This window comes from Centroberyx gerrardi, chromosome 2 (genome assembly GCF_048128805.1).
Source record: "Centroberyx gerrardi isolate f3 chromosome 2, fCenGer3.hap1.cur.20231027, whole genome shotgun sequence".
In the NCBI taxonomy this organism is placed as follows: Eukaryota; Metazoa; Chordata; class Actinopteri; order Beryciformes; family Berycidae; genus Centroberyx; species Centroberyx gerrardi.
The window spans coordinates 32585340-32603838 of NC_135998.1; the positions used below are offsets into that span (position 1 = coordinate 32585340).

The 18499-nt window shown below is 38.6% G+C and overlaps 1 protein-coding gene across 3 annotated transcripts in view; it reads right to left on the minus strand.

Moving 5' to 3' along the window:
- Nucleotides 1–18499, minus strand: part of ythdc2 (YTH domain containing 2) — a 41589-nt gene that overhangs the window by 18311 nt on the left and 4779 nt on the right. For all 3 annotated transcript variants that reach the window (XM_078287157.1, XM_071906078.2, XM_071906077.2), the window contains exons 5-19: nt 17319–17521; nt 16006–16172; nt 15107–15209; nt 14129–14285; nt 12737–12844; nt 12435–12583; nt 11265–11400; nt 8198–8324; nt 7737–7802; nt 7221–7399; nt 4855–4951; nt 3961–4048; nt 1275–1355; nt 1067–1149; nt 520–625 (exon numbers count right to left, since the gene is read on the minus strand). In XM_078287157.1, coding sequence (XP_078143283.1) covers nt 520–625; nt 1067–1149; nt 1275–1355; nt 3961–4048; nt 4855–4951; nt 7221–7399; nt 7737–7802; nt 8198–8324; nt 11265–11400; nt 12435–12583; nt 12737–12844; nt 14129–14285; nt 15107–15209; nt 16006–16172; nt 17319–17521 — 1850 coding nt within the window. The remainder of the gene's footprint in view (nt 1–519; nt 626–1066; nt 1150–1274; nt 1356–3960; nt 4049–4854; nt 4952–7220; nt 7400–7736; nt 7803–8197; nt 8325–11264; nt 11401–12434; nt 12584–12736; nt 12845–14128; nt 14286–15106; nt 15210–16005; nt 16173–17318; nt 17522–18499) is intronic.

Sequence of the window (18499 nt, forward strand, 5' to 3'; positions counted from 1 at the left end):
ATATGAAAATGGCACAAATACTTCAGAGACTAGGGGAGGCCCCTTAACATTTAAGGAAAGGAAATGCCCTTAAGGGGATTTGTGCAACCCATCAGCAATAATATACGATGACTTAAATTGTACTACCTTGCATTTGTTTTTTGGCAGGCACTTAACAGTAGATCTCATTTTCATGTTCTCTTCTGATTGAAAACAATAAAAAGCCTCCAAATAACATTGGTATCTTCAGCTTTCATTCAAAAGGTCATTTTTAAGCCTGACAAAAATTACTTAGCTTATATTGTGATATATATCGATATCGACAGATAAAAAAATATTAATCGCCCAGCCCTATTTCAAAGTGTGCTTGGACCCCACAATCGCCACTTGTGGCTATATTTTGTTATTGCTTTTAATACCAGTAAAGCTCTTTGCAACTCCAATATAATGTTGAGCCAACTTCGAAGAACAAGAAAAGGGAATATTTCAGTAAACCATGCACCATCTATGTGCATGTGTGTGTGTGTGTGTGTTGTGTACCTGCAGTGGCATTCGCAGCAGTTGTGGGACCTGGAACTCCATCATGTTTTTGAACCGGAGACGACTGAAGAGGTGGAAGCAAATCCCTGGCCTGCATCGCCCAGCTCTGTGGACACATGTACTTGATGAGATGTACTTGATGATGATGAGTTAGATGAAAGCTGGGGTAGGCAGTTTTGTTTAGAACCATTCTGGTAATAGATATGCATTGTAAAAAAATCTTAATTTTATCAAATACATTCAATTTACAGATGTAGATAACGTACAGAACGCGCATTACTAGCTGTTCACCTTAAATTCCAGATGGAGATAACGTGTAGAAAAAGTGACGAGTGTAGACACATGCATTGCTGTCTGTTTTCATTATCAGAACATAGTTATAGATGGAAGTAGCATACATCCAGAAATGTGTCTATGAATCTGTACTGAATCATATGTAGAGGATAACATGAAGATCCCTTTCAGTCGGAAAATTCCGCGTTCACTACCAATCGAAGGAAATCTGTTGATGAGATGGAAGAGTGAGAATATGGACATTGGACATCACCTTCCCTTCCTCTGCAGAGCGCTGGCTTTCGAGATCCAAACCATCTTTAGCATGGTTACATGATTGAGGGCATCAAAGGACTTCTACAACAGGGAAATCATTACAGTTTATTAGTTGATTCATTCACCACCTTTGAGAGATGCTAGCCTTTATTATTCATCCTTTATTGCACATATCTTTTTATATACCCACTAAAAAGGGATCGTACCTCTTTGACCTTTCCTGCGTCGACAACAAAGACCACATCATTGACAGTGATGCTCGTCTCAGCAATGTTAGTGGAAAGGATCTGAAAGGAGAAGGAAAATCACCAGTCACACACCATTAAAGATCTAAATTCAGTTCACAGGGCAAAAATGAAGACTTCGTTTTAGCGCACCACACTGGTAGACTAAGGAAAATGCTTAGGTATGATGAGTGGGCAGCAGAGTTGGAGCAGTGGGGTTGGAAACCTCTGCTCCATTTACACCAACTGTCATAACAACATGTATGTGCCATAAACAAGTGTTACCCACCACCACTTATGGCAGTGAGGTGCATGGTATGGAAGCACAGACTGTGGAAGGAGGCAAGTCGCACCATCACAGTGGAATTATTTCAAAATTGCAGACAGAAAGTAGCCCAACAGCTGTGTGTAATGCTTGCAATTATTTCAAGGGGTGGCAGCAACAGAGCTGCTAGTGTCTTAGCGTAATGGAAAGGTGTTCATTTTTATACTTTAGTTTTTTAACATAGTAACCCAATGACAAAGACTATCAAAGATAAAAGAAATGCAGCCCTGCTGTAGGCTATTTAGGCTTAATGCAGTTGTTGAGTATTAACTGAGTATTAATCTTATCTTTCCTTGCTTGGTTTGTTTTTACCGATTTCAGATTGATAAGAGTGATGCTTGTAGTACACAGCTGTTTGTTTAAAAAGAAAAAAAAAAAACGGATCAGGACTCGGTTTTCAGGAAATACTTGATATTAAATGACTCAGATCGCAGACAAAAAAAAAGTTGATTGGGACAATATATGGAAATCTATCTTCTAAGATAGGAGTTCTATATCACACGATGGCATGTCTAAGGTAGCAGGGGTGAGTAGTCATATGAATATTACAAACCGAAGGACAATCCAGGCACTCCAAATATATAATCACGAGGAAGAAAAAATACTTAAAAAGCCTTTATTGTAGTGGCTAAATCATTTTTTCTTCCTCGTGATTATATATTTGGAGTGCCTGGATTGTCCTTCGGTTTGTAGCACACTTTTTTTTCCCCGTTTCCAAGAGCACCCGATACATTTTTGATCCCAGCTTGACAATATAGAGCAACCAGTCATTTCCTTTTTTCCAGTCATATGAATATGTTCACAAACTATTACATAGTTTGTGATAGTAGTACACAAGCTATTTTCGTGGCTTCATTCAAATGAATGGGAAGTAAAAATCCTAATGCTACAAACTCGTCCAACTGCATCTGATCTTGGTGATTAGTTTATATTCTGGCTTTCATGGCAGTCAAGTGACAAATAACCCCCATGTTAAGTGGAATGTTGCTTTAATGTGAAAGATTTCAACGAATTTTCAATCTTTTAGCATCTATTACCTTTAAGAGCTTCTTTCTGACCACATAAATAACAAAATAAATTGTCTTTAAAATGTCATGGACAATATTTTCAATTTTACTTGGCTTCTGAATTAGACAAATAGTATTTTCCATTGGGCTGGAAAAGACACTAGTCATTATTTGAAGCAAGTAGTTTTTTTTCCAGACCAATGGAAAACATTAAATAATGACTAACAGTATCTTTGAGTGTCTTGAGAAAAGTTTATACATTTCATCTATTTTTTCCATAGAAGTGGAACACTCTACCAATATAGAGTGCGATCATCTGCTGCTGGTTTATTGGAGGTTCCCAGCAACAGCCGAAGGAAAATCGGGGATGCAGCCTTTGTCAGTTACGCCCCAAAGCTATGGAACACACTACCTATAGATATCAGGGAAGCCAGCTCGCTAAATATTTTTAAAAGAAAGCTAAAAACTTATCTCTTCACTTTAGCCTTTAACTAGCTATGACTTTCCCCGATACAGGCCTTAAACTCTTTTTTATTTTTTTTTCTCACTTTGCTTCGCACTTATGTACTGCTGCACTTCTTTTAATTTAATTTGTATTTTACTTGATTTTATGCATCCTATGTACTCTATTTTTTAACTTTATTTTTATTATTATTTTACAGTGGATTTTACTTTCCATCTTATGTTATGCATTCCTCATATTTTTACTATTATTATTCAGTGGGTTTTATTTTCCAGCTTATGTTATGCATTCCTCATATTTTTACTATTATTTTACAGTGGATTTTATTTTCCATCTTATGTTATGCATTCCTCATATTTTTACTATTATTATTCAGTGGGTTTTATTTTCCAGCTTATGTTATGCATTCCTCATATTTTTACTATTATTATTCAGTGGGTTTTATTTTCCATCTTATGTTATGCTCATTCTATGTCTATTTTCATGTGAAGATGCATTTTATGTATTCTATTCTCCTCTTTATCTTATTCTCACTATCATTATCAAGTTTTATGTGAAGCACTTGGTGCATGTAATTTCTCTGTTGTAAAGCACTTTGAGCTGCATTTCTTGTATGAAAGGTGCTATACAAATAAAGTTTATTATTATTATTATTATTATTAGTATTACCACCATCTGATGTGGCTACAAATAGCTACAAGCGAAGGCCACACCTGATCCCCGCAAAACCAACCATAGTTGCCTCTTAACCTTATATAGACTGCGACTTGCCTAACATTTGGAATGTGTTTTGGTACCGAGAAGACACATGGAAAGGGTAAATGATATCATGAGTGAGAAGAGTTAAGTGAGAAGTTAAGGGAGAAGACTCACTATTTTCCTGACACCAGGTGGAGCATTCTTCATCACTTTCTTCTGGTCCAGTGTCTGCATGTTTGAGTGGAGGGTGAACACCTGATACCTGCAGGCAACATACATCCTTGAGATACCCACTTAGACATGTTATGCTGCTCCTATAATGTGGCTTTGTTTAATTTAGTGTATAGTAGTAATAAATCACAGAAGGTGAAGTGATAAGGAAACACGATAGTAAAAATGCTAAAAGCACAGGAACAAGAGATGCAATTACAATTTGTGCAGGTGAGATATATAAAAAAAAAAAGGGAAACAATCAAAATTAAGAATGAAAGAAACAAAACAACAACAACAAAAAAAACAGCAAAAACAATCTAAATGACAATAAAACACAACATGGTGGACAAGTTGAAGTTGATCAACAAGATGATCCATAAAATGACAAGGGAATAAAACATGAAAAATAATTAAAATAGCTCTAATGCAGGAAATGAAATCATAGGGGGAAGTGAGCAAGGCAATGAGTTGGTAGAATGTGTGTGTGTGTGTGTGTGTGTGTGTGTGTGAGAGAATTTGTTAGAAAACGAATTTGTGTTGAGTCACTGAGTCAAAACTTGAAGCAGTTGAATTCATTATGCAGGACAGTATTGGGAAAGTGAAAGTGTGTATTTGAAAGTGTTGTGAGTTGGAAAATCAATTGAAAGATTAGTCTTAATACCACCAGCGTCAATGTTCATTTTTGAGTGTATACAGTATTTAACTCTTTTCATTATGAAAATGTACTTGACTCACCCTTTAAGCTTGCTTGAAGGAACAGAAAATCCAGGGCTTTTGTCAAACTGTCAACAAACCTATCCAGCTAACTCCGTTATCCACATATGAGGAGATCCTTAACCTCTTGTTCACATTTACCTTTCAGAGTGGTCGGCAAATCTCTTATCGTCATAGAGGATGCGGTCCCTGAGTGAGACAATCTCATCGTATCCAGGCAGGAAAACCAGAACTCCACCTTAAGGCCAAGAGGAAAAAAAAAAATAAAAAAATCACATTCTAATCAATATGAAATATCATCAATATACTGTTAACTCTGGCTGAGTTAAATGCCATGTTCATTGGGCAAATGGTTCCCAACCTTAACCACCTTATGGCTCCCCTGTTTCTCAATGAATTGGCGAAAGGGGCCAATACAGAAATTAATACTTTTTTACTTGGGTCTTTTAAAAAAGCGGCTTTCGGTTGCACTGAAAATTGAATGTTGATGCAAAAATTCTTAAATTAAAAATCAAGTTAAACATAAAATCAACTGGAACAGAATCAGCCTATAATTTGGCCTGTAATTGTTGATACAATTTGGTTTCTTTAATGCCGAGCGGGACGTTCCAAGCCAGCGGTGTCAGCTGTCCCATTAGCCTGTTGTCGTCAAAAGCAATCCTGAGTTTAGAAGTGATTCAGTAATATTGGGATTTAGGGATAAGCGCAAGTACATCATTATTTCTGACATATGAATTGAGCTTCTGTATGAATGCTTACCTAAGATTATGGCACAAAGCATTGCAACATCAAAAAGAAAAAGGCCCGTTTCTCTTGGGTCAAAACTAACTTCGACCTTTGCTGCAACTTCCACCTGCTCTAAGGCAATGTCTCAGTAGACTCAAAATCTGTTTCAATGCATCAGATATTCAAATTCACATATATTCAGTACAATATACATGCTATACTCTGGGAAACAACTAGCTTATCAGCTGCTACTGCACATGCTTGTCAGCTGCGAGTGTTTTGTGCAAGGGTTTATCTATGACAGTTGGGGATACAGACAACAGCTCTAATCGTTTAGCAACACCACTTGTTGAGACAGCAAAGAAAATATGTTGCAAGTCATTGGTTTACAGTGGATAACATCATGACTACTGAGTTACCACCTTATAAGCTTTGGCATAGAGAGCATGAAATGATAAGGTCATTTACTATATTGCATTTGGAATGTAATGATAATTGTAAATGACTTGCCATTGTTTACTTTATACCCAGAGATTACTCCATAGGTTTTAGTAAGACATGATAGTGCTGGGATTGACTTTGCCAGATTAGATGTATAGAAGCACCATATCATCCGCAGAGAGGGCAATCCTGTTCTCAGAGTCCCCTATTTTGATTCCTCTAGTATCAGGATGTGTTCTGACAGCCACTGCATATGGTTCTATTGCTAAACTGAACAATAGTGCAGAAAGACTGCACAAATAATAATAGCAATTTTCTATTGTTCAAATATTTTTTATTGTTATTATTGCTACTTTTTTGATTATCACTGTTTTGCTTTGGCAACAGATACTGTAGTATTTAATGTCAATAAAGCTCATTTAAATTGAAACTGAAATTGACTGCAACCTTGTCAGCAACTACAACTAAAGCTGGGGACACATTAACGGCTCTGGAAACCCACACACAAGTGTTTTCAGTTCATTTGCTGATTAGACCTCTTCTCAGGACTGTCTGGGCATGTACAGACATCCTTGCTTGATTGACATCTCTGTGACCCTCCTGCTGGTTTTGCTGCACCCGTTAGGGTGAGACAACTTATCTCTTTATGATTCTTATTAGTAGAAGGAGTTTGCTGACTCCTTGCTGACTCACTGAAATTCCCAGTATAGCTCCACCTAACTTCAACCTCAGAGAGATCTAATCAGCTAAAATAACTAAAAGCACCTGTGTGGGTTTCCAGAGCCTTTAAAACATTTTTCCAATCATGAAGGACAATGACAGGATTGAGCAGCGCACATTTAAAGCTGCAATAAGCGATTTTCCAACCACTAGAGGGTGACAGAAACCGCAACACATTTGTAAATAAAGCACAGCAAAGCTGCTGGACTGCTGAATTTTCTCCCGCTGAAGGTCACATGTCCCACAATGACAAGTGAAGAGGCAGGTAGCAAGTTTACTAGTTTAACAAGTTTACTAGTTTAACAAGTTTACTTGCTCACTTCATCGATTCCGCCTTTACGAGAATTTTTTTCAGGAATGGAAGGGGGTGAGCGCTGCTTTTAAACAGATTATTACTGTGATTATTACTGTCGCAAAATGCTAACTGGTAGCAATGAGCGACAGTTTCCGTTTCAGATGCTTTATGATGCCATGGAATATTTAGGTTTCTTCTTGAACTGATCAATTGCTATAATAGCCGTCAGATTGATCAATTATCAAAATCTTTTGTTGCAGCCTTGCAGTTTACTGCTCAATAATGAGGCTGCATTGTAAATGTGCAGATGATTCCTGGCCCTCACCGTCGCTGGAGGTTGAGCAGATGTTGTGCAGCAGATGCATGATGAGGTCTAGGTCCACCCGATCGTCGTCGAAGCTGTGGTGGTAGAACTGCAGCAGCTCCTGGTCTTCGGCGCTCAGCTCTGCACTCCCAGACTGCACCAGTGCCGCCTCGTCTGCTTTGCCCAATTCTTGCAAGGGGCTGGAGGGTAGGAGGAAGGGTTAAAATATTGATAATCTGCTCATGATTCATTTTACATATTGGACATTTGGCTGATGTTTTTATCAAGAGCAAATTCCAATGACTACAGCAGTAGATTAAAGGGCTTTAGTGCCCTTACAATATTCCTGCGACTGTAGAATGATCATGAAAGAGCGAAAGGGAAAGAGAGGAAAAGAGAAAGCAGAATGAGAGGGGCAAATCATTCAGTGGGAAGGTAAATGTGAGGCACCTTTTTAAGAGATAAGATTTAGAGAAGTCCATCCACATTACATAAATGACATGTTCTGTGCATTGTAGTGATAACTAGCACTCTTACATGTAGGATTCCAATAGATCCACAGCCTCCGTCTGCTGGAAGTGCTTGGCCCAGTCGAAAGCAGTCCTGAAACAAAAACACTTTCTTTATTTACACCCTTGGCCAAACCGGACACACACTTTGATGCGGTTTCCAGGCTTTTAAGGGAAACTAGGCAGGCTACATGAAGACACTGTTGCCCAATGCAATCAGAGAGGTCGCACTTGTTGTTCTATATCTGAGGAGATTTTTTAAATAAAGATCTAGTGGGTAGTGATACTGGCTTGTAAGTGGAAAATGAAGAGACTTGCAATACCTACAGCTTTTTATAAAGGCACCCGAAAGTGTTAAAATCTGAGCTTGCATGAAATGAAAAAAAGTGTTCGGATTTGGCGAACCCTTTCAAACAAGGAAACAGTACAGGATGAATGCGATTCATTACCGATTGTGAATTTTTGTGTGAAATATAATGGACGCCCTACCAGCCATTTGATGCCTTGATGTTGATGCTGGCCCCCATGTTGAGCAGCTGCTCCATCTGACTGAGGAACCCTCGACCTGCCGCCACCATCAGAGGTGTGGCACTCGTCTCACTGTGCATGTAGTCCACTGAGTAGAAGTATACAAGTACAACTCAGTACAGCCTACATACACACTAAACACTAAATACACAAACACTAAATATAATCTAGAAATGACATATGAGTAACAGGTGAATACATTGGGCCTCATGCAAGAACCACTCGTACGAACAGATTCGTTCTTAAATCACTCGTACGAGCGATTTAAGAGAACTTGCCGCATTCACCAATTTTCTCGTATTTCGAATTTTCTCTTAGGTACGAACAAAATGTACGAGTGGTCCAGACCTGTCGTACGAGTCACGTACAATCAACCTGCCGTTCTCCAAAGCAAAAACAAAAACTTTGTTGTTGACTAATGGATTGTATCTCTGTCACTTTGAAGACATTTTGAGTTTGAATATATAAATGATTCTGTAAAGTAATGTATAATCATGTTGAGATTAACCAGTACAGTGGTTATAGTCATCGGAAAAATAGCAAGGGAGCACTGATGGCTTTTTCAAAAGAAGGTAGTGCGTAATTTATTTTACCAGAGCCGCATAAAATCCAGTGGTGGGTAGAGTACTGAAAATCTATACTCAAGTAAAAGTACAATTACTCCCACAAAAAATGACTCAAGTAAAAGTACCATTACTATTTGAGAAACCTACTCAAGTAAAAGTAAAAAAGTACCTGGTTAATAAATTACTCAAAGTACAAGTTACTTTCCATTTTAATATTTTTTAGGGTGTGCGGGCCAGTGCAAAATAATGAAAAAACAGCACTTGTTGATAAAACTTTCTTAGCCCTTTATAAAACAGAATATAAGTCTGTTTAACTCTAGTATTTACAGACATTATCAAAGTAACCAAACCTATTACAGCCCCAAAATGCAGTAGATACCGAATACAATACAATTAATTAAAACTCAGATTTTCTGTTCTGTAGTATTACTCCCTGTACCAAGACCTCAGTCAATCAACTAGAGAATGAAAACTTCTTTCCATTCACATTTTTCATTTGGGGATACCCATTTGTTGGAAGCTGCCTCTGGTTCTGGGTTTTGCTCCGTCATCATCGCATCGTGGTCAAAAGACAGGTGGTGCTTATTTTTCTGCAGTAGAGGTCTGCAGTAGAGATGCTCCTCACACGCTCTCCCCCCCCCTTACACTCAATCCCCACATTTAGAGCAGACTAGTTGTAACAAAGGTATAAATGGCAAATGTAGTGAAGTAAAAAGTAGATTACTGGCTCAAAAATATACTTGAGTACAGAGTAGAAGTACAGTTTAAAAAAAAAGAACTAAAAGTACTCGTTCCTTAAAAAAAACCCGACTTTTTTACTCATGTGCGTTACTTGTGATGCGTTAGTACCCACCCCTGATAAAATCTCATAAGTATCCATGTGGGTTAGTGGCCTATAAGTGCACTCAATACAAAGACAAAACAAAAAACACTAATAATTGCCAGGTTATTTGACAAACACTCAGATGAGACAAAGGCAAGGTTAGATTGTATTGGTGGAAATACAATATAGAGGGAGATAAATCTGATTTATAGGCTATGTTACTCCAGTTGATAATGTTAATGTGGGTGCAAGTGAATCTAAACTTTAAAAAGAGAAATGGCTTTAGGTCTTACCAGGTTGAGGTGCAAGTCGCTGTCCAGGGCGACATCGCTGGACACCTGACAGCTATATCGCCAATTATGGCAGGTATAGGCCTATTCTTTCATCTGTCTGTGTAACGGAGAATTCCTCCTGGCCCCCTCCTGTTGCAGTCATGGATCGCCTTGCTTTTTGCAATTTCATGTCAAGCCATTTCTTTTTTTTTTTTATTTCTGTGAGGGTGCCCTAACGACAAATCACTATAGTCCTATAATATTCCTATAATACTTCGATAGGGACTTAAGAGTGTCTGTGGTACTCAATAGTGAGTTTATAGTGAACTTATCATGGTATTTTTGTCTTCTGTAGTATCACTATAATATTCCTATAGGGAATTATAGCTTTGTTGGGATATTTATTTAGTATTCATCTAAAATGTACAGGAATACTATAGTTGATTTTCGTAAGGGAACGCACAACAGACGACACTGCATTAACAGCACAAGTTATTTTCTCCCATTCCTTGGCTTTAGCAGGGCCTTTGATTCCACTATTGAATTATATTAAATATTATATGCTTTGGTTGATTTATTTCTGATAGTATGACTTCGGTCTCAGAGCTGGTAGACTTCTTCTTAGTCTTCCGTGTCATTTTTATGAATGAAGCTTGCCGACATATGGGCCGGACGCCTAACCTTATATGGCATTATTGGGGCATCAATTATGCAAATTCACAATTCTCATGAACGCGCGTTCATTTAGAACAGGTGGAATTCATCATGTTTACGCAGGTCATTTACGACAGTTTTCTGAAGATACGAGCGTTTGGTGAATCTGACGTGGCACACTCGTACGAGTCCAACTCACGAAAAAAGTACGAGAAATTTAAGATAAGAATACGAAAATGTTCTTGCATGAGGCCCATTGTCTTCCTACTTGTATAATACATTGTATTCCTACTTGGCACAATAACATATCTTTCATTTGCTTGACATTTTTATAGCATTTAGCATGGGCCAAATAATTCCAAAAACACCACCAAAATTCCAATGTGAAGACCGGAAGAAAGTCTTTTTTACAGATTAATAAAAGTTTGGACTTTACGTTTGCAATCGGAGAGCTCATGTGAGGAGACAGCCATAAGAGAGATTAATGCAACAGTGCATAAAATGTACAAAACATGGTGGCGGAAATATTCAGATGTGGGGATGTTTCGCCTATTCCGGAGTTGGTTGAGAAGTACCATTCTATTCTGCAGAGGCATGCCATCCATTCTGGTTTAAAGTTGTGTGAAAGAGGATTCATTTTCCAGCAGGGCAATGACCCTAAACATACATAAAAGCTATGCCAGTATGACAGGCCTATTGGACGGAAGACATACCGTTAACATTTTCGTTGAGGATGAGGTTGAAGAGCTGAATGAATGTGTCGGCGTCTTGGTTGAGGAAAACGTTGGAGATGCAGGTGTCCATCTCCTTCAGTAGCCACGGGTCCAGGTGCGCCCTCTCGTTCTCACTCTGTGACCAAAAGACAGCATACTGGCTCAACCTGACTGGAACGGCTAACGCTTTATAATATAATAATAATAATAATGATGTAAAAATGGATTTCTCAAGAAATAATAGGGCACTTATAAGCTCTTAAATCACACATTAGCAGATGTCTTCAAAACTATTAATAACAGTCTTATAATTTAAAATAATTGTTAGCATTACAAGCATATTTACTACTGATTTACTAATATCAAAGAATAGGTTATAAATAGGTAAAATAAATACACTTAAAAGCCTTGATAAGACACTTACTGTAGGTAGATACTTTTTTGGAATTCCATTTACCATATTAGGAAATACAAATTCATGGCATTTCTCCAACCTTTCCTCTAAAAAATGGAGTAACTCCCTAATAAAAGACAAAGTTTCTATTTTTTGAAAAGAGATGGTTGTGTATATAGCGTTTCATTGTCCTTGTGATGTCATTGTGTAATCTGATAGTGTACTTCTAAGGTTTTAAAATATTTTTCGAGCAGTTTTCTGAATCTTTATACTATGCATCTTATTGGGGATCCCTAGGTATAGTTTTTCTATTAAAGTAATATTTTTCTGCTCATATAACCGCAAAATGACAAAATTGTTTATTAAAACATTTTCCAATGCAAGGTCTATTATTGATTGATGCTGATGTTTATGTAAAAAATTCCTCCTAAATGATAGGCTGCCTAAACATGTGACATGGTGTCCTAACCTACTTAAAAGTCCTGTGGCTCAGACAATGTCATTTGTACCCTGCTGAAGCTGAAACGACTAATAAAACCTCATCTTTTTTGCATGTAGAGAAGTATGCAAATATATTTTTTTCCCTCCAAGTTTGGAAATGCAATCAGCTCTTCTTGACTGCTGTCCATGAGCAGTACACCTCCAACATGGCTGCCAGAGCGCGTGTTGCGCTACCTGAAAGCTCTCTCTCTACATACAGTACATAACGCCAAAACTGATGATGGAATTCAACAGATCCGCTTGAATCAAGCATCACGGGAGTTGTGTTGCTTTACCGACTCATTGAAGACGCCGTCCCCTCCCCCTTCCAGGTGGCTGTTCTGGGAGACGCCAGACGCCGACGTCTTGCTCCTCTGCTGTTCCTGGGGAGAATCGTCCTCCACGGCCTTACACCACTCAGTCAGAGATTTCTGCTTCTTCTCCTCTGAGCACCAGAGCAGATGGGATGCACATGCACAAACAAAACTTATTTTGACAATGCAATTTAAATATGATGCTTTTGTTCATTGCACCTCACTGCCCAGAATGATTTTAAGCAACAAGACAAATACAGGATTGATGGATAAAGGCTACATACTTCTCTGCATCTCCTCCTTGTATTTCCTCATGTCCTTATTGGTATAGCCTGTCAGCCTCAGGATGTCCTCCAGAAAGAGCTGCTTCACCTCAAACAGTCTTCCTTTGACTATATTAAACAATGGAAAAAAACACTGACTCTTAATATAAGCAAGTCTCGATAATCATGTAACCATACAAAGGGTTCCTACACCTTTTCGCCTATGAAATGCCAAACTTTTTTCCATGACTTCTCCATGGCCCCTTTTCAAATTTCCATGACCAAATTTGAATGAGACTGAATGAATTACAAAGTAACCATCAACTACACTAACTTTAAGTATTAGTTTGTTTTTCACTTTAAAAGGTCCCATATTCTCCACTTTCCAGTGTTTTATTTTATGTCTTAAAAGTTGTGTGTGTGGTGTCATGTAGCAAAAACACTCTCAATCCATTTTGACACGTTCATTTTCCAGCATCTCTCTGAGCCTTACCAAGAACAGGCTGTTTCTGTCGCTGTGTCTTTAAGGCTCATTAATATTAACGACCCTCTGTTCTGATTGGCTAACCGTTTCAAGAGTGAAAGGTGAGACACCGCAGAGCCAGTAGCTACAGGTAGGGAAAACTCTCCGGTAATAAACAATGACAACCGCTCAACTGCTTTGAAAAAAACTACCATTATACACTTATGGTAGTTTTCTGTTGTACACGGATGGTACAATGTCTTTCGATATTTGGCGTTTTATTTGCGTGATTTCATGGTAAAAATGAAGCGTCATCATCTTCATTCCATGTGTGATTTCTGCAATGAATTCTGGGTAGTGTTACATAAACTCCTTGGGATTGGCTACTTAAGTTTCTGTTCCTAAACCGCGTCAAGACGGATAAGACCGGAAGTATGGCAATTTTGCAATCAAAGTAAAAGCAGTGAAACATGTTTGTTGGTTGTGACTAGACATTCTATTTTTTTATTCAAGTAGGCTTGAGTCCACTAGTAACAGTGGTAGTTGAAATCGTGCGAATGTGCTTTGAATTTTTTTTATATTTTAGAGATTGTAAGCACATTGTAAGTCAACTATCTGATGAGGTAAGCAATTGAATATGTCAGCAATGCTTTCTGTTTTTTCAATAGATAGGCATAGTCATGGGTCAAAAATAGACTGGTCTGGTTAGGTTTGCAAGACTTTAAACTAATGACATGTAACATATTTTTTACTCCAAACCCTTTGTTGTCTCAATAAAACAAGTGTTGCTAAGATTAGAGGTGTTGGCTCTCATAAAAAACACAATTATTCCATTGCTTGTCAACTAAGACTAAGCTAGTTTTCACTTGATATTATTGATGTAAATTCCTAAAACAGTAACAGTTGGTACGGCAATAAATTTCACGCGAATCAGGGTTACTGGGCCTTACTGTGGATAACGGGGCAGGAACCGAAGTAGCGAAGGAAGAGGTCCACATCCATTGCAGCACTGGAGAGGATGAGCTTCAGAGTGGGGATCTTCTGCAGCACATCCCGCATCTTGGTCAGCAGGAAGTCAGTGAGACCATCTCGCTCATGCACCTCGTCCTGGTTGAACACCAAGCGAGTGACTTTAAAATGACGCATTTAATCTCTTTTCATTGAGTGCAAACAAAAGTCCCACTAAGATTTTCTCAAAACTGATAAAGCCCTAGGTTTGGACTGGGGCAGATTCAAATTAGATTCCCAGCTGAAATACTTCAGGTCCGTGAGATTTTACCAGTCTATCGCTGGAATCATACTTAAAGAGTAACTAAACCCCAAACCCAAATTTGTGGTGAAGCCTGACATCTAATGGTGAAAAGTAGGGTACTGAACTGGCCTTCTGCTATTGGCTGATCTTTGGTGCCAGGTGGTGTCACCTTCCATAGAGTACAACAGGTGGTGACAGCACCTGGCACCAAAGACCAGCCAATAGCAGACGGCCAGTTACGTACCCTACTTTTCACCTTTAGATGTCAGGCTTCACCACAAATTTGGGTTTTGGGATAAGTTACTCTTTAATCTGTTGCTGCAGGAGTTCTATGCAAAGATCCTGTGACTCAAACATATTGAGATGAAACTGGTTAGACATCATTATTTGTTGTAACAGCATAACAATTATCGTTGCAGCAGAACAATATTAGTTCACGCATGCATTATTGATGCATAAGCAGAAAACCATCCAGTACATGCGATACCTCCAGGGCAATGCAATGCTTCTGCAACAGAATGATATAGGTGAGGGATCGTCTCGTTAGAAACAAAGGGACTTCCATCGGCGGGTAAAGCAATTGACACAACAAGTGAAATCCTGTCATTGGGACAAAGCCAACCCAGTTATTAGAGATTGCATGTCCTATACATATGCCACTGGTCGGGGTGCTCACCACAATGACATGTGTGACAGTTGACAAGCTGGCATCTCCAGCCATAAGGGTTCTGAGGAACACTCCGCTGGTGCAGAAGGTCAGAAGTGTCTTAGGAGAGACCCTGTGGGATTCAAAGTTAACAGTTACCAGAGCAATTTCCATATCAGGGAATTCGAGAGTTGTATGTTCCGGGCTTGCAAAGATTGAATTGGAACGGCGGATGGTGATCAGGTGAACAAAGTTAACAAGTGCGCATTGGAGTGGACTCAATCTCATATGTATTGTACTGTGGCGGGCCGCCACGGTAAGATCATGATGCGCCATGCTAAATATTTTCAAAATTATTTTATTTTTGGCCGAAATAGTAGGCTTGGTAGGCTAAGCTGCTGCTGTGCACTGAGGACTGTTAGAACAAGTGTTTCTAGGTGCTGAAAATACACAAAAAAAAAAAAAAAAAGCAAAGCATCCGAATACTGAAACTATGTCCAAATACCAGCCTGCCGACCTAGTGATATCTGGATATCTGGGGCCAACCTGTTTACAGTAACTGTATTGGATTTTTAGATCGACAAAGAAAAGGAAATAATTCACGATGGGGAGAATACCTTAATGAATACAATTGTATTACTTACTCATTTATTTCCTTCCTCAAACATCACTATTTGTTAGAAAGGATAATTATGAGGGGAAAAGGTAAAGCCTTTGCTTTCAGTAGTAAATGGGAGAAACTGTTGGTTGCAAAAGCATGGGATACTGAGCTGTGATGAGCTCCGTCCTATTTGTTTTCGACAACGTGAGAATGTGCATCAGCTACCTTCTTTGCACCTTCTTTGCAGGTTTTCCACGACAGGAGCAATCCTGAGCATATTGGCTGCGTTGTGGGAGTTTCTGGTAAGGGTCTCTCTGGTCTAGTTTACCTGCTCTCTAGTCTGATCTGATAGCCGACGGTCTGGCCAACGCTCTCGCCGCGCTCGGCCGCTACCCTCTCGGCCACGGCGATGGCGGCCAGGCGCCTGGGCTGAGTGCAGAAGATCCGGCAGGGGGTCCCAATCCTACTGCAGTCATCCAGCAGGAACTGTGGGATCTGAAGACCACAAATTTGACTCAAGTCAACAGGTAGTTTCTATTCAGCGATGAAGCTTATGTGTTCACTATCACATCAGCAGCATAATTAATGCAATAACAAATATGAACTCTACACTTGGTGGTAAAAGAATTGGGACAGCATATGAAATTCATTTATTTTGTTGTGTAAAAAAAACAAAACACGAAAAATAGATCTTCACATTGGCAAACATGTATACATATGTATGATGACATATGTATGATATTGTCTTTCCAAGCAGATTTTGCACATTTTGCATTAATGCTGTAATTTCACATTTTTCACACACACAGTTCTCACAGTTTATGTTTTCTCATTTGTCATGTATTCCATACAGCTCTATATTTTTATACTGTATATATTATGTATTTCATAGATTTTCATATAGTACAGAATGTATTTTTCTTGGTCTCAGTATGTTCCACAACGATCATTTTGCACACCATGTAGATGCTCCTATTCATATATTTTCATACTTTTCATTCTTATGGATTTCCTTAATATGTTCATACTTATCTAAGTTGCCCCTTTACTTTACATTATTCCTAATTCCTATATTATTTCATATTTGTACAATATGAAAAAACACTTCCACAGACTTGAAAATAGCCCCGTTAACATAAAGCCTTAATTTGGTTTAGTCAAAGTTTCTCAGTTTTATCGTTATTAACCTGTTTTCACCCACAGGGAGAAATGTAAGTGTCCCTCAAAAACATGTGGCTTTACAACCTTTGTCACATCCATGTCTTCATATTCTGGTCATCTTTGTTTAGTTCATTTCAAGCTACGTTTGACACCGTTTTTAAACCTTTTACTGACCGGGTGTTCTCTCTCTCTCTCTCTCTCTGCGAGATCAAATTAATGATTCGTAATTGATATGTTACAAGTAATATTCATACTGGTTTACCAGTAAATAAAAAATTTGATTGTATTTCCCATCTTTGCTGAGCAAGAGTTTTAGGAATGAAAGGCCTGTCCCATATAGACGCCTGTCCCAAATATAGGCCGGTTGAGTTCAGTGTTTGAAGCAAATAAAAGCCCGGGCTATTACTTGAAGTTTTACGGTACATACACATTACATAATTAACATCTCGTTAGTGTCGTGAAGTCCCCTCAATTTCCTACCTGGGTGGTTTTCCCAGAGCCGGTCTCTCCCACCAACAGGACCACCTTGTTGTCCCTGATGAGCTGGACGATCTCCTCCTGGCATTCATTCACGGGCAAGGAGCGGCGGAAGCCATCCAGCTCTGACGGACTCCTCCTCTGGGGCACCTGGGGAATGCCGTTGTTCAGACACCCGCTTGCCCTGTTCTTGTCCCGGCTGTTATCTGAGTGACGAGAAGGACGACGGGGGTAAAGCCGGGGACATACTACAAGACGGTGAAAAGACTGGACATCAAACACTTCATGACTGGCTTTCTCCGATTTTTTTGTTGCAGAAGCACAACACGCTTGACGACGATTTCCATTTCAGGATTGGTCAGTGTCCTGATATTACCGTACACCTTGGTATTTGTATATAAATGTTATCACGGTACTGCATATTGTTCATTGAATTTGTATCTTTTTTATTCTGTTTTCAATTATAGTACCACATTATGCTTGCTATGTATTAACTCTTGTGTACAGGGATTAAAGTAGAAAAAATGATCAAGGTTGAAACTCTGTCATGTCAAGCTGACCTTTATTTTTTTTTTCTAAATTGGCAAGCGTAGTAGAATTTCAAGAAAATGAATTCATATTTTGAATGTAATATCCTGTTAATCTATATAAACCTAACAAATACATTGTTTCTCTTTCAGCTAGATTTGAGCAAAGGCAAAATAGGAGGTATATTTACAGACTTACAGATCATAGTTGTTCACCAATATGACCAATATATTAAAGGAGAGATGATCTACTTCACCCAGGATTAGGTTTACTGGTGGATCTTTTATGCTACATGCAACCATTGTATTTAAAAGGTGATAGAGAGCATTTATATAACACCAGATTTAATAAATGTGTTTAATTAGAAATGGCAAAAGTGGCTGGAATTTGAACAATCATATTTCATGTCCCATTTCACGTACTGTCATGAAAATGTGTGCATCTCCTAATGTGAAACATTTTAACCCTCAAAGATACACCAACAGAGGCCCTTGTATTGACAAGGACAGAAACATGCCAAAGCTGGACTAGCTTGTGTTACAAGAAAGTTTGGCAAATGTCAAATGTGATCTTCTGAATTTTAATAAACATCAGAAATAGAAAAATCAAATGTGATGTGGATACAATTAATGGCCGGTGTATTTTCTTTACAGTCT